The sequence below is a fragment of the Phasianus colchicus genome, chromosome 6, assembly GCF_987193195.1.
Source record: "Phasianus colchicus chromosome 6, bPhaCol1.hap1.1, whole genome shotgun sequence".
Classification (NCBI taxonomy): domain Eukaryota; kingdom Metazoa; phylum Chordata; class Aves; order Galliformes; family Phasianidae; genus Phasianus; species Phasianus colchicus.
Genome location: NC_143441.1, coordinates 49,663,057 through 49,687,012, shown reverse-complemented (window position 1 = coordinate 49,687,012; position 23,956 = coordinate 49,663,057). Strand labels below are relative to the sequence as shown.

At 47.1% G+C, this 23,956-nt stretch overlaps 1 protein-coding gene across 2 annotated transcripts in view; it reads right to left on the bottom strand.

Annotated features, from left to right (window-relative positions):
• Positions 1-23,652, bottom strand: part of CCDC12 (coiled-coil domain containing 12) — a 33,868-nt gene extending 10,216 nt beyond the window's left edge. Inside the window, exons 1-2 of one of the 2 annotated variants that reach the window (XM_031607861.2) lie at positions 23,488-23,646; positions 2,578-2,648 (exon numbers count right to left, since the gene is read on the bottom strand). In XM_031607861.2, coding sequence (XP_031463721.2) covers positions 2,578-2,648; positions 23,488-23,610 — 194 coding nt within the window. In that variant the 5' untranslated portion in view covers positions 23,611-23,646. Of the gene's footprint in view, positions 1-2,577; positions 2,649-23,487 lie in introns of both variants that reach the window. The other variant, XM_090143234.1, reaches the window with a different exon arrangement.
• Positions 23,653-23,956: the final 304 nt, after the last annotated feature.

The window sequence follows — 23,956 nt, the reverse complement described above, 5'->3', positions numbered from 1 at the left end:
TGGTGGTTTTCAAGTTGAGAAAGCAGCAGAGCCAGCAGGAAAGGCACACTCAGGCTACCAGAACCCCTTGTTGCTCACATTAGCTCAGCTTACCTTTCGTCACCAGCACACAAGACATTAGTGCAGAGCAGTTCCCTTTTTCAAAGAGTTGAGAAAGCTCAGCTTCGCTACCAGGAAATGAAAATCTAAGATGAAATCAGGTTAGCAGCTCGCTGGCAGTCTGCTTAAAAACACACATTCAATTTCAGCAACAGAGAAAGAGCATTCAACAAGGAAAGCAGAAAGCAACGAAATCCCTAGATGGGATGGAGTTCAGTTGTAAACCTAAGAATCGTCTCAGCCAAATTTGTGATTCAAACATTTCCTGCAGAGCAGATCTTGCTCTCATTTACCTTGCAAATTGATGTTGGGATCCTGACAAAACACACAGCAGTTGAATAGAGCTGCTGATTTCTGAGGGGAAATTGATCTGGAAAGGGAACTTTTTGCCCCAACAGTTGCTGCCCTTCCTAGAGGCGTTATTCCCACGTATTGTGGATGCCTTGCACCCACATCTGCATCATGTATCAGTACAAGGCTGACTTTAAGTAGAAGGTTCATACCCAACAATCTCCAATCTCTATAACCTCACTAAAGCTTCAGGGCATCTCCCACGGGCAGAAGGCGGCTTTGCTGCAAGAGGAGAGCTCACCAACGTGCACATGTTAGAGGAAGTGACCTCCCAGCTTGGCAGCAGTGATGCTGAAGATTTGGGATGACACTGCATCACCTCTGATATGCTTCAGGATGCTCAGCAGCGGTTAAAAAGAAGCAGTCCCCATGCTAAAAATCAGTCCCAGAAAAGGAGAAAAGCATTACTGAAGGGATTTCAGTGACCAGTTCACACCTCCAGCTTGGGTGCAGGAGTGTCACTACTAACTTGGTGCTCCTCAGCAGAGGGCCATGCAAGCGTATCAAATGGCAGGGCTGGAAAGCAAGAGCTGTTGATTCATTATTCATCATCATTTCCAAGATCTTTAACACCTCTTACAGCCCAGACCTTCCAGCACAAATCCCTCCAGGTGTGCCAACAGTAAAAGCTCAGCTTCAATGATCACTCCAGAGTACCTCTCCCAGAACAAAATTGATGCTGGCAGTTTGGAAAAGGCTTGCAGCTTCTGCTGAGAGTTATCCCCTCAAGCAGAGGAACAGATTCTACTCCACTTTCTTCCACAGCAGCAGCTCTCATGCACACAGATGCTGTGATGAAAAACAGCGATGAGAAAACCTGCAACTCAGAAGTTCTAAGCAAACCTCACCCCCTGTTGTCTCCAGAGCCAACCTGATAGCATTGGTAGAAACAGGAAACCAAGTGCAGTCAGCTGCTTCTGACAGGAGCAGCACCCTGCCTGGGTTAGCTTTGTGCTCACATTTTCCAGTGACAAGAAGGAACAGCGGTGAGCTGCAATTAAACAGCCACGTGTACATTGCAAAGCCCTCAGGTCTCTGTTCACGGAAAAAAAACCCTGCACTTTCCAAACCACACACATGTAAGTGACAGAAAGCACAGCAGTGTGCCTGTGCTGCCATTCAAAGAAACCTGGGCAGGCTGAGAATTGGGCAGAGAGGAACCTGATGAGGTTCAACAGGGGCAAGTGTGGAGTCCTATGGCTAGGGAGGAATAATGCGACACATCAGTACAAGTTAGGAGCTGAGCTGCTAGGAAGGAGCTCTGTCGTGAAGGACCTGGGTGTTCTGGTTGACCAGCAGTGTGTCATGATGGCCCAGAAGGCCAGTGGGACCCTAGGGTGCATTGCACAGAAGCATGGCAGCAGGGTGAGGGAGGTTCTTCTCCCCTCTGCTCTGCACTGGTAAAGCCACATCTGGAGCAGTGGGCCCTGTGCTGAGCTCCCCAGCTCCAGGCAGACAAGGAGCTGCTGAGGAGAGCACCGTGGAGGGCTGCAGAGATAGGGGGGGCCTTGAGCATCACCTGATGGGGAAAGGCTGAGAACCCTAAACTGTTCAGCATGGAGAAGAGAAGGCTGAGTGGGGGGATCTGATCATGCTTATCAGTATCTCAAGTGTGGAGGCCAAGAGGATGGGACCAGGCTCTTTTCAGTGGTGCCCACCAACTGGACAATGGGCACAAAGTAGACCACAGAAAGTTCCACACAAACATGAGGAAGAACGTCTTTACTTTGAGAATGACAGAGCCCTGGAACAGGGCACAGAGGGGTGGTGGAGTCTCCTTCTCTGGAGATATTCAGAGGGGTTGGACTGGAAGATCTCCAGAGATTCCTTCTGACCTCAGTGATTCTATGATCCTGCAAATGGTTCTCTAAGTGAGGGGAATCTGAAGTGCATCTGTCTTCCAGGTGTCTCTGAGAACATCACCATCCCCTTGCAACAGTCTGCTGTAAGCCAGCCAGAGGGTTCTCTTCATTCCCCTATCTCAGACTATTTGCAGCAAATTATTCACACCAAAACAAAACAAAAATTGCATTTTTGAAGGCCAAGAAAGATCCTAATTAGCAAACAGGTGGGCTGTACCTGAACAATACACACAAGAGAGAGAAGTCAGAATAAATAAATCATTACCTGTGCCTGACAGTTTCCTCCTCCTCGTCCTCTTTGAACTGCTTGGCCTCAGGTTCGCCACTGTTCTTATTCTGGAAGGATGAGAAGTTATCTGTCAACCTCAGCCCTTGGAAATACCATGGAGCAAATAGGAGCCCAGCACAGGAACCCTCTCCATGGAAGGCAGCAGCACACAGCATGAAGTTATTGCTCAATTAGGACACCTTGAAATTAAGCCTGCCTTCCTTTTTCTTCCATTTTGCCTGTCCAGATAGCGTGATAAATAAATGTTAGAACTGGCAAGGAGAATCAAATCTTCCCCTCAGAGGCAATCACACCATTCAGCTTTGATACTCCCCTTATTACTGAGCAACTGCATCAATTCAGGGAGAAAACAACAGGCTGCAATCAATGACAGAGCTCAGGAACCTCATCCCACCTCCACAAAGGAACCACCACACAATAAAAGGAGAGCAGAGAGATGGGGCCACCAGGCAAGGCAGAGGAGAGCCAGCAGTACCCTCAGGAATCAATGTGGGCATTTTAACAGGCTGCAAAACAAACTGACAGAAATCAGACAGCGATCAGCACCACAATGGGTCTGATTTCAGTCCCTGAAACTCTGTGCTGTAACATAACCAGATTTCTTTCTAACAGCACAGCAGAGAGGCATGTTTTGCACCATCCATACACCACCAGCAGCTCACTAATCATGTTACTAGCTCTATTATTACCCAGACAAGTGCTGAGCGTTAACAATAATGAGTTTTGTTTGGTCTCTTAATGATGAACCAATTCCATTCAACTGCTGAACAAAATATATTGGGTGGCAAACATCTATCCATGCATTACACAGTACATTGCTATAGGGAAGGCAATATAAAAGCTTTAAAATTCTATTCTGCAACCTGGGTTAAAAAAAAAAAAGACAACACTGGGAGAGGAGTCAGGCTTGGTTTGCTTTGGGCAATGAATGGGCAGTGAATGGAGCTGCTCAGGTTCAGCTCCTGACTGAAGTGCAAGAGAAACTCTTCTGCCTTTCTAAAAACAAAAGGTCATTCCTAAAATCAATATCCCATTCAGTTTACTCTCTGTTTGAATGCAGGCTTTAGATTTTCCGAAGCCCATAATAACTTCCCATCACTCGTGCAGCCATTCAATGAAGAGCTCTGCTGAAGGAAAGCATGGACAGCATGCAGAGGCTTCTTGCTGTGAGTTTGTGTATGCCATACTCAGCCAATGTTATTTCAAGGTGTGGGAAGTGCCTTCTTTCACTTTCTCAGCCCTTTCATCTCCTCACACTCTGTACACACACACATTCAGCCTACATCCTCCTCATTCTTGTTTGTATTTTATCTGCAAGGTTTATAAGCACATTCTGAAATACTACAGAGACATTTGGCAACAATATTCACTCCAAGCAGTGGCTGTTCTTCCCACCACAAACCTGCATGTCCCACAGCACTGCATATCTTTCTTTTCCCCATATGCTGAAATAACTTCTTATTCCCTCCTCCCCAGCCATAGGACTTTACACTTGCCCTTTCTGAACCTCATGTGGCTCCCCTCCAGCCTGTCTAGGTCTCACTGAATGGCAGCAGACCTGTCTGGCGTGGCAGCCACTCCTCCCAACTTTGGATCAGCAGCAGGATGATAACCATGAACCAGCATGGCTCCATATAACATTGCATCTCCAGCTCATTCCTCACACAACCACCCTCTGAATTTTACCCCCCGCCATCCCCTGCTGCTAACCAGGCTCCATCAGACAGATCACAACGAAAGCACAACACAAATGAGGTCTGAACCAACCGTCTGAAGTCAGGCCTCCCCCCAGCACAACAAATTAATTCTGCCTCCTCTTTTGCAAAGCTGGCTGGAAATGAGATTTCAGTTTCATAGCACGGTGATGAAACCCAGCGCTAAGCCACAGGGTAGAGTCAGAAACGTGACCAAGGGAACCACAGCCTCTGTGCAAAGGCAGTTTGTCACAAGAGTCACCTATATGGGTTGGTGTGGAAAGGCTGGATGGCTGCTGGAGGGCTGGATGGCTGCTGCCCTTCCAATTGCCAGCAAAAAGCTCAGCATTTCCAGCTGCACTCAGTCCCTATGCACAGCTTCTTGGGATGCCTTTGAACTCACGCAAGCTGAGAAAATGCAAAGTGATGAGATAAGGGAGATTTACACACAGTGCTGAGTGCAGGGAGCCATCATGGGTTTCTAAGTATACGTACAAATTTGGGCTCTGAATCCATAGCTGGTTCAAAGCAATCCTCGTGTCTTTATGTAGGACCATGAAGGGAAGATCCCTCTTTGTCCTTCCTTGCTTTCTCTCCTAAAAATCCCAGCAAAAGGCTGGAGTCACCAGAGCTTAGTATATAAGCTAGCCAAACTCCAGCAGAAAGAAATGACAAAGTGTGCAAATTCTTAAGGGAATAGCTACCTGAAGTCCTTGGATCTGCATCTGAAATGCTTCACACCATGACTGCCCTCACACACAGAGCCAGCAGGCACAGCTGTACCTGCCCATCTGTTCCAGCAGAGACAGCTCAGGCTGCATTCACCACAAATTAACAGGGTTAAGGTGTTAAGCTTCCCTGTTCACAGCCCCTTGTCTGAGCACAGCTGAGAGATGGCAGTTGCTAGAGGCTGAGTGGGGAAACAACATTCTGCATAGTGCTGAATGACAAAGCCACTGCTGCAAGAGCAGGGGAGCTTGGGGTGAGGATGCAGCACAGCAGCCAGGGCTGCACCAACAGGGAGAACAGAGAGCTGGAGGGCAGCAGAGCTAGCAGCACTGCACGGGACTCAGCTCTGCAGCCATGTGCTGTGTCGGATCTCATTACCACAATCATTTATTGATACACTCAGATGCATCTTATCTTACAGCTCTGTGTTTCACCGCCACCTCAGCTCTCTTCTTTCTTCTCTGCCCTTAAAGGATCGGTCTGACAGCTCAAAGGACTTCAACACAGCTGCAGTGACTTTGGGGTTCTGTGCTGTACTTGGAGACCTGTCCCTTTGCCATTCCCTTCACTGCTGTCCAACAGCTGTGTCACATCTTTCATTTCTTCAGACAGGAAGCACTCCTCTTAGCAGAGCTCAGCCTCATCACCACCTCCTGCTTCAAGCATTTTAAAGCATTTCCCTTTGCTCATTTAGTGGTTGCTTCTTCCAGGTTTGCACCAATTCAACTTTCACCGCTTTTCGCTTCTACTTTTTCTGATTTAAAACCTTAAGGCCACAAAGGGAGCTGAAAACAACCCCCTGGTCGTTTCACTCTCACAATTCCTCTTTTCAAGGCGAGGTGTTTGCTACCAGCTGCAACTCCCAAGATTGGAGACCCAGCCGTGGTCTGTGAGAAGTGTTTGCCAACTGCCTGCAAACAAAGTCACTCCCACCCTTCAGTCTCCGCAAGGAGACAGTCATAAGATAAAGCTCCAACATTAAGAAACTTTCTCTTGCTTGGAGTCTCCCAGCTATTTAATTTGCAGACATAGCAACTGGCAACCCCTGCCCCGTAGCTACCAACCTGCAGACTTCTGCTTGCATGATTCCCACTCTTCACAAAAGAGCTCCGAGATTAAAAGAATCTCATCCCCTGCCTGTTCAAGGCATAAATCCAACAAGATTTGCATCAGATTGTACAAAGAAGGGTGTCAGCTGCCTCCTCCAATACCTGCAAGGCACAGCAAACTTGACAGGGGACGAGTTAGCAGCCCAGGCTCCCAGCAGAACAAGGGTGGGAATTATGTGATGTCTGCCAGGCTGAGAGCCTGGGTCCTGCACAACACAAGCCATGGTGTTTGGTCAGCGTAGATGCATTGGTTTGCTTTCTTCCTTGCCAGCAGCAGGCAGAACAAGGAACACATTTCACAGTTCCACATGCAGTCAAGATGGACACTGACAGCCCAGTAGAAGCAGTCTGTAAGCACAGATAAGCATTACACATAACATATTCATTTTCCCTCTGGTGAAGCCAACCCTACCTGCAAGAAGCTTCTGCTCTGAGCAATCAGACAACGTTCTGAGAAATGCTATGCTTCCCCCTGGGCTTCAGCACATTATCATGACTTTTCCTTTCCTGGTAGGTGTCTTCACAGCCCTTTGGTTCATTCTCCCATAATAACAAGGGAAGCAATTTGCTTTGCATCATGTTTAAAGATTTAAGGCCAAAAGGGACGTTCAAGTTGCCTAGCCTGACTTGAGAACACTTCTGATGTGGGAAGTCTCACCCAGCCATCCCTCCTCATCCAAAAGACATCACGAGGAGCAGCTACTCCTTCCTTCAGCAGCTAGATGAGCAATGGGAATACTGGGCACACAAGTCACAAGCCCCCAAAGCAATGCCTCCTCTGGGTGACAATCCTCCATTGACAGCCACTGAGCTATCAGTATCAGTTACTTGTTTCAGAGCTGTAATTTTTCAGCAGCATGTTGTGCAATACCACTAATCCTTCACTAAATCACATTTACATGACAAAAATGACACTCCCTTTTTCCTCACTCTCCATCAAATGCATTGCAAATCACTCTTTTCATCCTTCTGCTCCATACTGACAGCAAACTGCCTTCACCCAACTTACCCATTTATTTCTGAGCAGTGGTGTTTTATTAGCACTCTTCCAGTCCTTTGAAACATATCCAGTATTCAGAAAAAGATTTAAATCAAAACACAGCAGGCTAACAATCTCTTCAGCTGATTATTTGAGGAATCCTGGGTGCAAATTACCTACAACTGCTGATTTAAGTGTTTTTGCTAGATGTCTAACATCCTCTCATCACGCTGGTCTGGAAAGCAGCTCATCATTCCTCTATGAGGCAACCATGTCACTTAACCCCTTCCCAAATAACACTTGATAAAGTCAAGCTTGTATTTGTTTGTTTCTTTTCTTTCCAATGTCTTTTCAAAGTCTCTGTGTGAAGGACTGCTTCCCCCTCCAACCAGACCTGGCCTCTCTCCCAGATTCCAATAACCATACTGCAATGGTCTGATATCTGCCTGCATCTTCCAGCACACCCAATCTCCATTTCCATTCCCCTCCAAGCCTCAGAAGAGCTGTTCTTCTGAAGCCTCCAGACTACTCAGCTGGCCCTGTGCACTCACATTCAATGCACTCCAGCATACCTTAAAAGTCAACAAAATGACCTCTCCTCTTCCCAGAGAGGAAGGAAGATGCCAACCAACTTATTTTCTGCAGGGATTGACCAGATTACTAAAGACTTCCTTATCTTTCATTTGAGGCCTACAGAATGGTCGTGTTATCATAGAGTCACAGAATGGCTTGGGTTGGAAGGGACCTCAAGGATCATTAAGTTCCAACCCCCCTTCCATAAGGAGAGCTGCCAACCTTCACATTTAATACTAAACCAGGCTGCCCAGGGCCCCATCTAACCTGGTACCTCCTCCAGGGATGGGGCATCCATAACCTCTCTGGACAGCCTGTTCCAGCACCTCACCACTCTCACAGTAAAGAACTTCCCCCCAATATTCAACTTAAATCTTCCCTCCTTCTACTTAAAACCATTTCTCCTTCTCTTGCCATTATCTACCCTTGTAAAGAGTTGACTCCTCTCCTGTTTGTAGGCTCCCTTTAAGTCCTGGAAAGCTGCAATGAGGTCACCCCACAGCCTTTCTTTCTCCAGGCTGGAGAAGCTTTGGAGGAGTTCAGTAGAGGTCAGTGCTGGAACAAAGCAGGGTTGACCTCTCAGTGCTCAACCAGCCAAGCTGGTGTTCAAAGCAGCCCATCCTCACTTCTCATTCAGCTGGGAAGCACCCAGGTCTCATTTTCACTATGAAAATATCATCCAGGTACCAAGCATTCACCTGTTTAGTGGTTACAGTCATGGCGTTCCTCAATTTCTTCAACCTCTGCACATAGTGATCAGGTCAGCCACACAGTGAGGACAGAGTCACAGTGTCCTGCTAGGAACACAGCACATGCTGGTACTTTGTGCTTTCTGCTTGGCCAAAATTGCAGCTGAGATGTCCTTGAAGCCTGGCAAGGTACTGCCATGCAACCTCACTGCCCTCTCATGATGTTTAATGTCAGCAGTCCCAAGAATGCAAAAAGCTACGTCACAAAATGCTCTGCACGTCACCGAAGTTTCAATCAGTGATAAAGCACGTCTTAAAAATGAATGCTAAAAGGATCTAATCAAATTCTGCAGCAAAAAGGTTCTGAACATAAAAATGTCGTTACAGTATATTCAGAACCTGAGATTCACCATTGTTTCCCAAAAGCTGTTTGGAAGCCAATTGCTCACAGCAATCTTCACAGTAACTGCACAAAACCAGGCCTGAGCTCCTCTGCCCTTGCAGCTTTTTCCATAGTGAAGCCTTAATCCTGGTTCAGCCCCAGCTGGTTACTATGGGAATGGTTAAATCAGCACAACTTCAAGTGAGAAACAAACACAAGGAACAAAATTAAACACCTTCTTTCATTGTAGCCTTCCAATACTTGAAGGGAGCATATAAACAGGAAGGGAAATGGCTGTTTACGAGGGTGGATAGTGATAGGACTAGAGGGAATGGTTTTAAACTGAGACAGGGGAGGTTTAGGGTAGATATTAGGAGGAAGTTTTTCACCCAGAGGGTGGTGATGCACTGGAACAGGTTGCCCAAGGAGGCTGTGGATGCCCCATCCCTGCAGGCATTCAAGGCCAGGCTGGATGTGGCTCTGGGCAGCCTGGGCTGCTGGTTGGTGACCCTGCACATAGCAGGAGGTTGGAACTAAATGAGCACTGTGGTCCTTCTTAACCCAGGATATTCTATGATTTTATGACTGTGCCCCCAAAATATAATTTTATTACTTTTTTTGCAATATATAATTACATTGTTTATGTAGCAAACAATCGCAAATATTTCCTCCCTTCCAATAAGCCACCAGAACACTGACGTGGCTGTGGTTTGCTGTTCAAAAATACACCCGTTTTGACAATTTCAGACCCTGTGTGTTTGCACTTTGAGCATGGCTCTTGGCCAGCAGAGCCTGGTGAACATTTCAGGCAGCAAACTGCTGTCCCCAGTGAGATCGGTGTCACAAATGTTCCCCCGAGACCAGAACCACAAACCTTATATTGAAGACAGCAGAGCAAAAACATGAGTCTCACAGTCAGTTAGATGCAGAAAGTTTCAGAAGTAAGAGCACTCTCTTGCAAAGCTGGAGCCCTTTTCCAGGCAATGATGAATCAGAAAATTGCACATTAATTTCTCCATCCCAACACAAGAGGAACATTGCTTCTGCTTCCCATGGTCATGAAGGTTGGAGAGGACCACTGAGATCACCAAGTCCAAATGTCGACCCATCATCGCTATGCTCACTAACCTTCTACCAGGTACCACATCTCTGTGATTCTGGGACACCTCCAGGGACAGTGACTCCACCACTTCCCTGGGCAGCCTGTGCCAATGCCCAACCACTCTTTCCAAGAAGAAATTTTTCCCAATACCCAACGTGATAATCAAAACCAAAGCATGGCTGAGAACCAAGGTGCACACACTCTACCAAGCCACACACGTCAGATTAATTCTGGACCCTTCTCGAGTTCAAGGTTATAACTCATTCTCCATCCTCACTCCATTATTTTTCATGACACTGACCACATCATGGCAACACCAGATGCTGCTCCAGCATTGCTGTCACCTTCCTAGGGATGTCCATGCACCGTTCTGCATTAGGTACTCACACTTTACTGGGAGTTCTCTCCAATCTCTATGCCAAGTCCTACTAGCCCCAGTGCCAGGCTTTCCTTCTTATGTATACATGCTCATGGCAAAGCTACGTCCCTGCTGATTTACAAAGCATCTAATAATTGATGTTGAGAATTAAAGCAGTGCTTTGAGAATGTATGAACCTGAAGTCGTTCCCCAAAAGGAAGCTTCCACCAGAATCATCACTTCAGATGTTCACTAGGGACATCTTAGTATCTTGCATACGATGGCATAGGGAAACCATCCATCCTCTGCGTGGATGCAGGAATGCAATTCACGTGTCTGGAGACAGAGAGCAAAGCACTACTGCCCAACTCCTGGTAATAGAAAGTTTTATGGAGTTTACAGAGGAAGCAGTCATGCACTGCAGCTACTCCTCCTGGAACAGCAGAGCTGGCACCAGGAGGAGAGCCCATCACAATTCATTCTGCCAACGACAAAACCCCTCAACGTGAACCCAGTCTATCAACTATGTATTTGCAAGGCTCCTCAACAAATGCTGCTGATGTACAGCACCTAACACTCAAGAATCATCAGAATCTCTCCAAACAATAAAGTTACTTAACTCAAGAATTAATTCTCCCTGTGCCACAGAAGCAGCGTGTCTGTTTCAGTCCCCATCACATCATCTTTGCTAGCTCATTATGCGACCTTTCTACTGTACAGAAGAGGGGAAAAACCTTTAAAAAAGAAACAAAAACACCTATTAGTGATATTCAAGCTACCTGTAGCAGATTTGGACAATGCTCCAGTTATCTAGGAGAACTGAAGTTTTTCCCCAAGGAGGGAGGGAAGAGAAAGCCAGGCAGGCTGGCCTGGCGTTAAGAGACATTCTAGTGGGTTAATGTGTCACCTCTGTTGTTCCAGAACAAAAGCAGAAGCAAAACCAAACGCTACACATGAGCAGTTTCATTTCTCCCGAGAAGAAATAAAACAAAAAAGAGAGACAGACCACAGCCAGGCTCGTGCTTATACACCAGGACCCTACTGAGGGAAGAACATCCATGCATTAATCTTTCCAGTTCCATGTTTATACAAAAAAAAAAAAAGTTAAATACATCAGCAGGCATTTCACAAATGTAAATCACAACTTTGCAGACGCTAATTACGCAGTGCTGCTCGGGTGCAAGACAAACCTCACTCTCCATTTTTGCAGTTGATGATTAACCTATTTTCTGGAGTCTGTTTTTCCCCTTCATAAATTAAACAAAAAGGCTGTGGAAAAGCAATGCCAGCAGCGCAGGCACTGCTCCCCAGCCATGGTCTTCCCTTCACCTTGCATGTGACTTTGATCTCACAGGCCGAAGGATGCTGGGGAAACACGCTCACTCGTGGAGATCACCAGGACCATCCTCGTTAGTATTATAAATTGCTTGGTGGCTGCAAGGGTACTAAACAGCAAAGTTTTCTTTTAAATGTTATTACTGAGCAGCAGCCTAATGTATAGATAGCTAAAAGATGGCCCAGCAACATACAGATATTCATTCACACTCTTTACAACACGTGCGTTATTCCAGCAATGAGATTTTAATTCCCTATCCATGAAATTAGGGTGCTTCAGTATTACTCCAGAGATACAGTGAGGCTGAATGAGCACGGCCTTATCAAATTGTGATTACATAGGAGGTGCAACCCAGGTTTTCACATCTAGCACAGGAGTAATTGGGCATAGCAGGGACACGAGCTTTTAACAACTGCAGTTCTCTTCCATGCTCCATGCAAGGTCATGGTCAATGGAGCCCTGCTAGCCATGCACAAAACAAAATGCTGAATTGAAAAGTAAGAGAGTTTCTTGCAGACATCCTGGCACAAAGCTTTCTGAGGTTGCTATGGGACAGTGGTGAGCCCCCGTGTCCAACACAACAGCTTATGGTCCATAACTTGGCTGGAAGTTCAGTTAAGGGAGATCCTGGATTTGGATGGACATTCAGTTCAGGGTCTCAAGGTTTTAAAGAAAGGTACACGGAGAAATGGAGCTTCTGCTCTTCTCTAAATTCCTCATATAGCCACAAATGAGCTGAAATCACATGGGAATGGACAAAGATTCCTCTTCTACCTGCATCCAAGAATAAGGCTGCAGGAAGAAATTAACCCACTGAAATTCCCCAAACCAGGTGCAGGGTGATGAATGCTCACATCGTGCAGAACAAAATGTTTCCTTCTTCCAGACACTCCTGTCCACCTGCAGTATTTGGTGCATTGTACATAATGGATCAGTACTGTTCTCTTCTTGCTGGAGAGCTTTCAGTTAGCAATCCGCTAACTTCTGTATCACAGCTTAAACTTGCAGTTGATAGCAAATAGAGGGGTGGGTTTAGACTGGATATTAGGAAGAGATTCTTCACCATGAGAACAGTGAGCTGCTGGAACAGGCTGCCAGAGCAGCTGTGATGCCCCATCCTCATATGTATCCAAGGCCATGGATGGGGCTGTGAGCTGTGTCCCTGCCCATGGCAGGGGCTGGGCAGGCTGTAAGGTCCCTTCCAATCCAAACGTGCTGGGATCCTGCAATAATCCCATCACAATCCATTACTTATATGTTCTGGGTTCCGGTTTAGAAAAGAAACACAAGTCACCTTTTCAGTACACCAAGCCCAGCCCCACCTGCAGAGAAGCCTAGTTCCCACCAGCCCAGCTCACACTGTCACCCTCTCCTTGTCCTCCCCCAAGGTGACCATGCCACCACCCATGCCCCCATCCATCCCCATTCATTTCTGCTAACCACACCTCACCTCGCCCCATGGGAAACCACTTCAAGGACTTGCCCTCCCACAAGCCCTAAGCCAAACAAACAGAACAAAAGGAGACAAAAAAAGCCACTTAGCTTCCTGAACCAGCTTGTACCAGGGTCACACACAGGATATCAGCTGGAAAGGTGCAACAGGTCATCAGACCAAACCCAAAAGCCACAGTTTCACCAACGCACAAAACCCAGAAAAGGCAATGCTAAAAGGTAGGCATCCTTCCCATATGCTAGCTCCAGGAATCAAAGCAGACAGAAACCAAGCATTTCATATTCCTGCTGGGTTGGTTTCCACCTGACCCCATTGATCTGAAGCACAGTTCCCCAGCCCAGCACAGGACCTAGCAGAGCTGGCTGACATCTGCCCAGAAACATCTTGGGAATCAGAGCAGAAGCAAAGAACTTGTCTTTATTTGGCTCTCTTGCATAAAACCTGGCAAACAGTGCACAGAGGAGCCAGCTATTACTATCACTGTTTGTCACAGCAAGGAGCTGGGAATAAGCAGACATGAATTTTTGTCTTGGTTCTAACCACTGACTATCCACATTCCTATGGGAAACAGATGCGCTTTCCTATCCCAACAAGTACGCCTCATTCCATGGGGCTGACAGCAGAGGTGTGCAGACAGAACACTGCTCAGGTTCAGGGCAGGACAAACAAAGTGAGATCTTGAGAATATAACGCTTTTTTTAGATTTCACTATTTTCAGAATCATACAGTTAGGAAAAGACCTCCAAGATCACCTAGTCTAACCACCAGCCCATCACCACCATGCCAACCATGTCACTCAGTGTGACATCCACCCTTTTTTTTTTTTTTTAAAAAAAAAACCTCTGGGGATGGTGACTCCACCACCACCCTGGGCAGTCTGTTCTGTTGTAACAAACAGCTCTATCTGTGCATAGCAGGAATGCAAGAGCTGCCTGCAGCTTGCCTTGCCAAGAAGCACTTCCAGCAAGCTCCAGATCTCAGATAATCGTAAAAAGGCTTTGGTTGAAAAGGAATCTCAAATGTTTTCCTGTTCCAACCCACTTGCCACAGACAGGACTGCCAACCAGTAAATCAGACACCAGGTCAGGCTGACCAGGGCACCATCCAGCCTGACCTTGAACACTTCCAGGGATGGGGCATCCACAACTTCTCCAGGCACCTCACCACCAAACAGTGCCCAAGCCCTGCTCGCTCTCAGGATGAACAACAGTTCCCCAGACCCAGAGGCAGTCTGTGGATGACCTGCTTCTCTCCACGTGGCATTTCACAGCAGTGCCTCTAGCAGCCCCAGAGACAACAGGGCTGAGAAGTGTTTCCCAAAGCCATCCACCCGCTCCCAGCTGCCTGCCTATTTGTGCACTGCTGGTGGAAGCACGATCATTTTGTCTGCAGGCTTCCATCTCCAGCCATTTGAGCACTGCAGCGATAGTTTATTACTTTCCTAATAAAGCCTGAATAGAAATGAAGCCTTTGTAGCCCTAAGTGTGTGCTTTATTCTCGCTGTAATAACCTTACTACGCTCTGTTTCCACAGCAACTGTTTTCTCAGCCACTTTGTCCCTCTGCTTCCAGGAACGCAGGCTGCTCGCTCCACTGACATAAAAGCCCAGCAGAAAGCACGAGGAAGGCAGCAAGCCAAGCTGTAGGGCCATAGATTGTCCTGGACAGGACCGTGAGCCATTTGGTCACTCGTTGGCACTCATGGATTCACCGACCCAAGGACAGCAGGGATGGGACCTGCAGGAAAAGAAGCAAGAAGCAAGGGGAGGTAAATCTCTTTGGTGCAGCCCTGCAGAGGAAAATGTCAACCCTGTGGCCTCCTTCCTGCCTCCCTCGTGAGCCCATGCAGGCGTGGAGGGGCAGGGAGCCACAAACCGAAAGCAGTGTTGAACAGAAACAAAGAGCTGGGTGTGAGCCAAGCTGATTTTTTCAACGTGATGCATGACACAGCCACAAAAGCTTTAGAGGCAGCACAGGGATGCAAAGAGAAAAGCAGGTGGAGGTCCTTCCTTCCCCACAACACGCAGCCTGAACGCTGTAGTCCCATCAGGAAGGCTCCTGTTTTTCTCCCTCTGGCTTTGCAAGCTTTGTTTGAGGCTTTCTGGTCAAGAGAACAAAATAACAGCTCTGTGGTTGTTATACTTGTTCAGTTTACAAGGGCTTGGTGGGGAGAAAGGCCCCTGCCCTGCTCAGGTCAGTCCATACATCACCCCGCAGGCCAGGTTGCTCCATACAGTGCACCATTTTACTGATGACTCCCTCTGGAAAATGAGTGGCATTCCCTTGTGCCACCACAGCAGATATTCTGCTCTGAAAGGATAGGAAAAGACAGGCCATTTAAATGGGAGATTATCTCAGAGGGGATCCCTGACGTTTAGCTGCAATAATAATCAAACACTGCCTGAGAAGAGTTTAATAGCTGCAAAGCTAAACACAAAAGAAAAGCCTGCACATCCATGGTAACATCTATCCATGATTGTAAAGGTCTCCTTGCCTCTTCTCTTTGTGCCTTAACACAAAATTCCCCACGCTCCCAAGCAATGTGGATTTCTGCAGCACAGCTGAGGATGCATAGCTGGAGCCAAGGTATCTCCCCACAAGCACTGCTGCTGCTTCCCCCCACACCTTGCTTTGCACAAAGCAGTGGGAATAATCTAAAGCTTCCACATACTGAAGCTTTGGGCACAAAGCCATAACTATCCCAAGAGAGACAAGAACAAAGGCAAAAGGAAGAGTAGTGTGTCTTGTCATACGTGCTGCACAAGATAAAATTGAAAAGAGCCATCTGTGTGGGTAAAATTGGGATATTTACAGCATTTTCTTATTTCAGCTTGTCCTTAGCTTTTGGCTGGCCTTATATCTTTGCACTGCCTTCACTATCACCCCTGATTACACCTTCCAAATGCCTTGCTCCTAAAGGTCACTTGATTATTGCTTATTAAAGTGTCCTTTGCAGCTGCCCCAAATCCACTGAGGAATGCACTTGCTACTTAGATCAGCTCTGCAGCCTCATTTCTGTGCCATGACTGCAGCTTAAGGACTGTCTGAAGTTCAGATACGTTACTTTTCCCATCGGCATTTGTATTTCAAATCATTTTCTTCCAGCTGAAAACACATTACCCTTGAAAGGCTCTCACTTTGTGCCAGACCAGCTGAATAGCAAGAAGATTTGCATTTGTTGTACTTCTGGAACAGAGGGCATCAGGAAAACAAGCATCAAACCCCAGGTGGAAAAAAAAACACCTAAATGAAATTATGAGTTGTCAAAGGAAAGAAAAGCTTTGGAAGCACCCAAAGAGAATCCGAAATGGCATCAAACACTTACATGGAAATACAAGTTCCCAACTAGCCTTTAACTACATTATTCTTTTTCAGCAAACACCCCCTTGAATTTAACCACTATTTTAAAAGCTTAAGAGCTCAGGACCATGCTTAGGACTCACACAGAGGGTGGTGATGCATTGGAACAGGTTGCCCAAGGAGGTTGTAGATGCCCCATCCCTGCAGGCATTCAAGGCCAGGCTGGATGTGGCTCTGGGCAGCCTGGTCTGCTGGTTGGCAACCCTGCACATAGCAGGGGGTTGAAACTAGATTAGCATTGTGGTCCTTTTCAACCCAGGCCATTCTATGAGTCTATGAAGCTTCATTCCCAATAACAGACGTTCTTTCAAGAAGAGATGCCAAGGGAAATTCCTGCAGGAACTGCTATAGGTTTACATTCAGCAGAAGCAGGCAGGACTGCTCTCCTCCTGGATTTGTCTCATGGGTAGCTGAAACACCTACAGAACAAGGAATTTAGGGATGAGTTCATTTATTTGAATGTTAAATGAGATTTCCCCAAAGGAGAGCTTACACATGGTCTTCCCCAGCCACATTCCAAGCCAGTGCCACAGAGCAGCACATCCCTCCAGAGCTCCCACTATCAGCTGGGGATGAAAAGAGGCTCCGTGTCACTCAGCATTTCCAAGGAGCCATTCAAAAGCTCCAGTAAAAAGCCATAGCAGGAGGCACAGCTGGGACTCCTGTGCTGTAGATTAAAGGAGCCAAGGTTTTAGCACCGTGGTTGGTGTTGAAAAGGAACAGTTAATCGTTTTTCTTTTTTTCATGGCTTGAGATGAAAAGAGAAAAATTATGTAAAAACCCTGTGTCCATTACCATGGCAATGCAAAAGTAACTCAAGATTAACGAGCACCAGGGAAAATCAGAGCTTATCGGGGACTTTCTGCCCCTTCCTGCTGCCTTGGCCTGAGCATTTCATACTTAGCTGCCTCCTGCTCTTTGCAGGGGCCGAATGCTACACCCCACAAGCTGGATTTCCATGGGGAAAAAGCACTATGAAACCTAAAATCTGGTGAAGAAAAGCAGAGGAGCAGAGCGCCTCTGAGCACATCAATGGAGCTCAATTCACCCAGCCAAAACTTCTGTTCACAGTGTCACAAAGCCAGTTGTAGGAAGTTTCCTCTCAGCACTGTCCCTCACCACCCAAATTAACACAATAGCAACGTGCCACAGCATTTCCTCTCGTTTCAACAGCAGAAATTATTTCGACAGCTCAAACAGAAGAGCAAAGCCAGGGTACATGCAACGGCCAAGACAGAGCTCACCACCACTCCACTATCTACTGCTAAAAATAAGCAGCTGCAGGGAAAGCACTCAACTCCTTGCAAGAGATAATGCATATGCTTGATTTCACTACTTCTTTGCTCTACTGGTGCTATGCAAAATGCCCTTCAAATCCTTTACTAAGTATATACACACAGACTTCACTGAAACTAAACTCCTAAGGTAAAAGCATTTAAGATACTACATGAGTGTATTCAAGCCAAAAGAGAGGCCTGAGATCTTCCCCTCCCTTCCCCTGAGTTATACTCAATGATCCTTATGAGTCCCCTTCCATACTGCACCAAAGTGAATGTCCATCTAGCTCCAAAGCAGCAGATGTGGACACATCAGAGAGTTGGTTTCAAGGGCAACCTGTGAATAAACATTTCATAAGTAAGTGCAGTTAATTATCAACTACCTTAGCAGAAAGTTGCTGGTTTTTGCATACTAAGGTGTGGAACTGCAACAATCCTCAGCTTTCCAGATTCAGAGAGGTTCAGGAAATCAGTCTTCTTCGTCTTGCTTCAAAACATATCCTTGGGTAATGGTAGAAACAGCTACTCTACGGATGTGAAATATAATGGTAAGTGAAGTCAAAGCTCAAAAAATCAGCACAAAGAGGGGAAAAAGTCTTTCTGAGAAACATAATATTCTAATCTGATTTTCAGCCATTAGGCAAGAAAAAAAGATATTGGAACCAGTAGATAATAAGGGTTTACTACACAATACAAGGATAAAGCCTCAGCTTTAGGTCGTATCAGCACAACAAGCCTCGGGCAAACAGAGCATAGTAAAACCAGTTCAACGCAGACCCACATTCAGTAGAAGTCAACATCTTTCCCACTGCTGCACCTCAAGAGCTTGCATTGCTCGTTTCTCACTCCCTTCCAAACCAGAAAACCTTACATTGGGAAAGACCAACGTCATTGCGTGACTTTCACAGAGCTCCCAGCAAAAAAAACTTGGTGGGGTTTTCCTGTTCATTGAAGGCAGCAGTGAAAACATCAGCCAAGCCTGGACTGTGTAACTGGCCAACTTCAGAGAGTTGTTCAAACATTCCAAACTGGCAAAAATGTGCACAGCTCTGCTCAATGCTGCAGAACTTCCCTGCTCACTTCCTCTTCCCCAGCACAGAGACCAAGTTTACCTTCATGACAATTCCCAGCAGCTCTTCCCATGGCTTCCTGCAGGCTTCCAGATAAAGGCTGCTGGGTTTGTTTTCCCTCACTTTGCCTTCCTCTATTTCAGATTTGTTTGGGTATAACACAGGGACGGACAATCCCAGAGCTGGCAGAACTCTTGCAGCTTGTAGAAAACAAGAGATTCCTTTGCCTAAACCACACTCATCCCAAAGCCAGTCTGGATGACATCCTGACACCCAGGGAAGAATCCAAGGGCTTCAAAGCACCAAACAAAGCCTTGGTAACATCCAAGAAGGTAAGACAGGTGTGGAAGCTTGGGTGCAGCTGCTATGAGACATTCTGATTTGACTTAGGGAGGAAAAAAAAAAAAAAGAGGAAAGCTTGCAAAGTAAAGATTTCACTCAGACAATTTGAAACTATATTTCTTTGCCAGAACAGGAAGTAATATTCTGTATGCCAACAAGTCAGAGTCACAATGTGATTACTTGCAACTGAAAGCCAATTCAATTTAAATTTAGGAAGGAAGTGACCTCTCCAATATTGTACCTGATTCTGTGTATTACCTTGCAACTGCAAACTTTGCTGTTGCCAAGGCCTTGCATTTAGTTTGGAACTTCAGCATCACCTTGTGTGCTATTTTAATCACATTTATATAAGCAAACATCAACTGACATGTGCCTCACGTGGAAATTATGCCCAGAACCCAAAGAATCCCAATTTTTATGGAGTAAAAAGAATATTTCCTGGCAATAAATAAAAAGCAGCACAGCAGGTCAGGCAAGCACAGCGCACAAGAGGATGCATCAGGTTTTGATACGCTTGGGCATTACTTCATTCATTTCCTCACTAATTGGGAAAAGATGAGCATCACCTTCAAGCCAAAACTGAGCGCACTAAGTAATTTGTAGAGCAGAACTAGAAGAGGTCTGACCTCAAGCAACGTGTGAATTCCAGCACCTGCCCTCCTGAGAGCCCAAGCACAGCACTGTCATGGCAGGAGAGCAGCAGCATTTCCCATCTTCTCCCGTTTCAGGGTCTGGGGGCTGCAGAAGGCTTGGGAAAGGCATGGGTGGTTTGAGGACAGCACTTGCAGGCAAGATGATTCACAATGAAATCCAGCAGCAACTCAAGTCTTGCAGAAGGGTTTTACAAGGATGCATCACTGAGCAATAAGGCAACAAGTGAAATTCAGAGCCTGATGTACAGCAACACGCACGGGGAAAAAAAAAATCATTCTGGCTGCACTTACACAGGGAATGGGTTCCTCAATGAGTCTTGCTGTTTGGAAGGTGCTGGGACAGCTGAGGGGAGTCCCACGCAAATGTTAGCTCAGTGTTGAGCAGCAATGAGAAAAATGGCAATGAGTACTCATATGTGTGCAGCCACAACAGTCCGGGGAATAAGGAAAGCAGTGAGGAGAGGTGGGATCTTTTACACAGAGACTGGTGCAACTGGAAAAAAAAATAGTAGGCATGCCCTGATAAATAAAACCAGGAAATGGTGTGCCAGCACTGCAAACCAACACGGCCCCCACGTCTTGAGCACCACACACAGTCCCAGAGCCCCTCTCAGCAAAGGGGCATCTCTGAAGTCAAGAAGATACACAGGAATATCATAAAGACAGTTCAGAGATATCTATGTATAAAGACAGACCTCACAGACCCCAATTTGAACCTGAAAGAGAGATGAACAGTACTATAAGATCATGAAGACAGAACAACTATTTAATGGTTCTCATTAGATCTGCAAAAGCAGCACCCCAGATAACTCTCATCTAGTGGGTTTAGGTTTTTGGGGGTTTTCTTTTAATTAAACTGAAGAACTCTGTCTTGGGATTCTGCAAAAGCCAAGTGTAAGCAGAGACTTAAAGGACTTGGATAAACTCAGCAGAACAAGTCTACCAAGAGCCACTAAACACACAACACACCTTGGTGTGACTAAGGAAGGCTCTACCTCCCCCCTGTAGGAACTCACTCCTATCTGCTGCAAGGTGGGCTGCTTCTGGCAGTTAGGAGCTCACCCTGTGATCCTGCCTCCCCTGGCCCTGCTGCAGCAGCAGCCACCTGTTTTAGACTCTTCTGAAATAATTCAGAAGGTTCTCAGCCACCAGCTGATCCCTGTCAGCAAAAAGAAGAAGTCATCATTTAGCTCACACTCATGATAACTTAATGTGGGCATATTTACCAGGATACATTTCTCAGGAAGTTCTGCTCTCTCAAAACTTGCCAGAAGAAAGGAAGGAGCTTTTCATTTCAATAGCTTTTCTTCCCAGTGAGGCTAAGAAGGGCAGTATCCCACTTTGCCCCTGGCCTGTCCACACAGCTCCTGTTGGAGGTATCAAACCCCAGAGGAAAAGGACAGGACACCCTCCCACATTACTGAACTAACCCTCATTAACAAATTGAGGATGATGTGGCAGAAGGGGAGCAGAGCTCACACCTTATTACCCGAGAGGAAAAAAAGTAAGCAATACAAGGGATTGCAGAGACACACTGAATCACTGCAGCCTTCCTTGGTACCACTGCTGAGGCACTGACTGCCAAGTTCCTCCCATTTGCTGCATTCTTCTTTCATCTGCAATAAAAAACCCTATTTTGAAGTAACAAGGACAGACATCACACAGGACAGAGACCCCAGAGATACCACTGGGGCTTGGCAAGAGGGTTGGTCACACAAGAGGTAGGTCACCAGGAAAAACATTGCACAAGCATCCCCACCATGTCAGCTTCTCTGCTCTTCCCATCCCTTCATCCACAGACAAAAGGCTTCGCTCCAGGGCACCACGTTGCTCCACACCATTTGTCCCCCACTGCTCCTCACAGACCTGCAGTGAGCCCCAAATCCCACCCCTTCCTGCAGTGCTTGCATCCCTTTTATCAAACCCTTTCACTCCAGAACCCCTTCCTCACACTGAGGATGCCCTCCTAACCCATTCTCTGTAATCTCCACTTTTCCCCTCCCATTCCAAGCTCCCTCACTATTCCTTCCCCACAATCATCCCTTCACCCTGCTCACTTCCTTTCCCCCATACTCCTAAAAGCTGCCTGGCCACCTCACACAGCCTCAGTCCCACTACCACATACACCTACAGTCCAAGCACCCTAACAAACCACCTGCACCAAACACCAAGATTTTCCCCTAAACACAAGACAGCCTCCTTGCTTACCCATCCTCTGCACTCCACAACCCGAACCCTCAAACCACAGACACAAAAGCTTTTCCACACAATGGAACACAAAGCTTTCTATGAATAGCTCTCTTTACAAGGAGCTGCTGTATTTTCACCACTTGGGTCTTCTTCTTGCCATTGCCACCCCAATGAACAAGTGGCTAATACATCTTTTCTTCCTAGACACCAAACCTGCCTCAGCCTTCTCCATCATCCCCCTTCTCATTTCTTTCCTTCTGCTTCATGTCCACCTGTCCCCAACGTGTCATGGCTTCCCGGTCTCAGTGGCACACAGAATCAAAGAATGACAGAATCATTAACACTGGAAAAGGCCTCTAAGATCATCAAGTCCAACCATCAATGCATCCCTACCACCCCACTAAGCCATGTCCCCCCATGCCACATTTTGAACAGTTCTTGACCACCTCCAGTGACTCTACCACTTCACTAGGAAGCCTGTTCCAGTGCCTGACCCACCCTTTCTCCCTCCACTGCTGATGGAGCTCTCCCAGGTCTCCATTTCTCCCTCTCCTATTTACAGGATAACAAAATAATTAAAGCTGGAGAAGACCAGAAAGATTATCTAGTCCAACTGTCAACCAATCATTACTATGCTCACTAAACAATCTCCCCAAGCACCACATATCCACCTCCAGGGACACTGACTCCACCACTAGGATCATCGAATAACAAGGTTGGAAACAACCTGCAAGATCATCTAGTCCATTACCATTGCTACCACAAGCTCTAAACCATACCTCATAGCTCCTCACCCAGATGCCTCTTGAACACTGACAGGGACAGCAACTCCACCACCTCCCTAAGCAGCCTGTTCCACTACCTCACCACTCTTCCTGAGAAGAAACTTTTCCTAATACACAACCTGAACCTCCCCTGGCACAACTTAAGGCCATCACCTCTTGTTTTATCTACCATGTTCAGTGGTAGAGTCCTGGGAGAAGCTCTGCAAGCCTTATTAATTATAGAATTGACTCCCATCTGCTGTAAGGTTTATAGAAGCAGTTCTGAGGTTTACTTTTCCTGGAGTGGGGCGTACACAGGCCTCACTCAAGACTTCAGCGAAACAGCTTGTTTAGATTTCTCCTTACAAGGAGCCGTTGTATCTTCACCACTTGGTGGTCTTCCTGTCATAACCAGTGAACAAGTGGCTAATCATAGAACCACAGAATGGCTTGGGTTGGAAGGGACCTCACGGATCACGAAGTTCCAACCCCCTGCCACATGCAGGGCCACCAACCTCCACATTTAATACCAGAGCCCCATCCAACCTGGCCTCGAACACCTCCAGGGTCGGACGGGGCATCCACAGCCCCTCTGAGCAGCCTTGTGCCAAAACATCACCACTCTTTAGGAAAAGAAATGACTCTTAATATCCAACCTGAGCCTCCCCTGGCACAATACGAGCCCACCACCCCCCCAGGACGGATCCTTTCCCTTCCCCCCCCCACCCGACTCTCCCTGGATACAGGCAGCCACAGGCCGCAGCCAGGTCCACCTCTACAAGCCGTACCCCGGAACCCAGCCGCTCCCCCGTCCCTCCGCCTCCCACCTGCAGAGCTCTCTGCCGCAAGGCCCGCAGCCTCTCCTGCCTCCGCCGGGCTTCTTCCTCCAACCGCCCCAACACGGGCTCACCCTCCTCATCCTCCACGCTCCCTCCGCCGGGCGCCGCCATCTTGTCTCTCCCTCCCTCCCCGCCAACCTCAGCGCGCATGCGCGGCACTCCGGGCGCGGGGGGGGGGGGGAGTGGGGGGGGTAGAACGGTGGGGGGGGGGGCGTATTTGGGGGGGGGGGGCACCCCCAAAAATTCAACATTGATAAATAATAAATAACCTCTCCCACAAAAAGAAAAAAAGCATAACGACGGTAAAAAAGGACCCCAAATCTTCTCTCTTCATTGAATTTGGGGTGGGGGGGGGGAGCGCTGTGCTGCGCCGGAGGAAATATCTTTTCCTTCACCCCCACCGCGGAGGGAGAACGCGGGGTGAAGGGGGTGGGGTGTGGAGAAAAAGAGGGGTGAA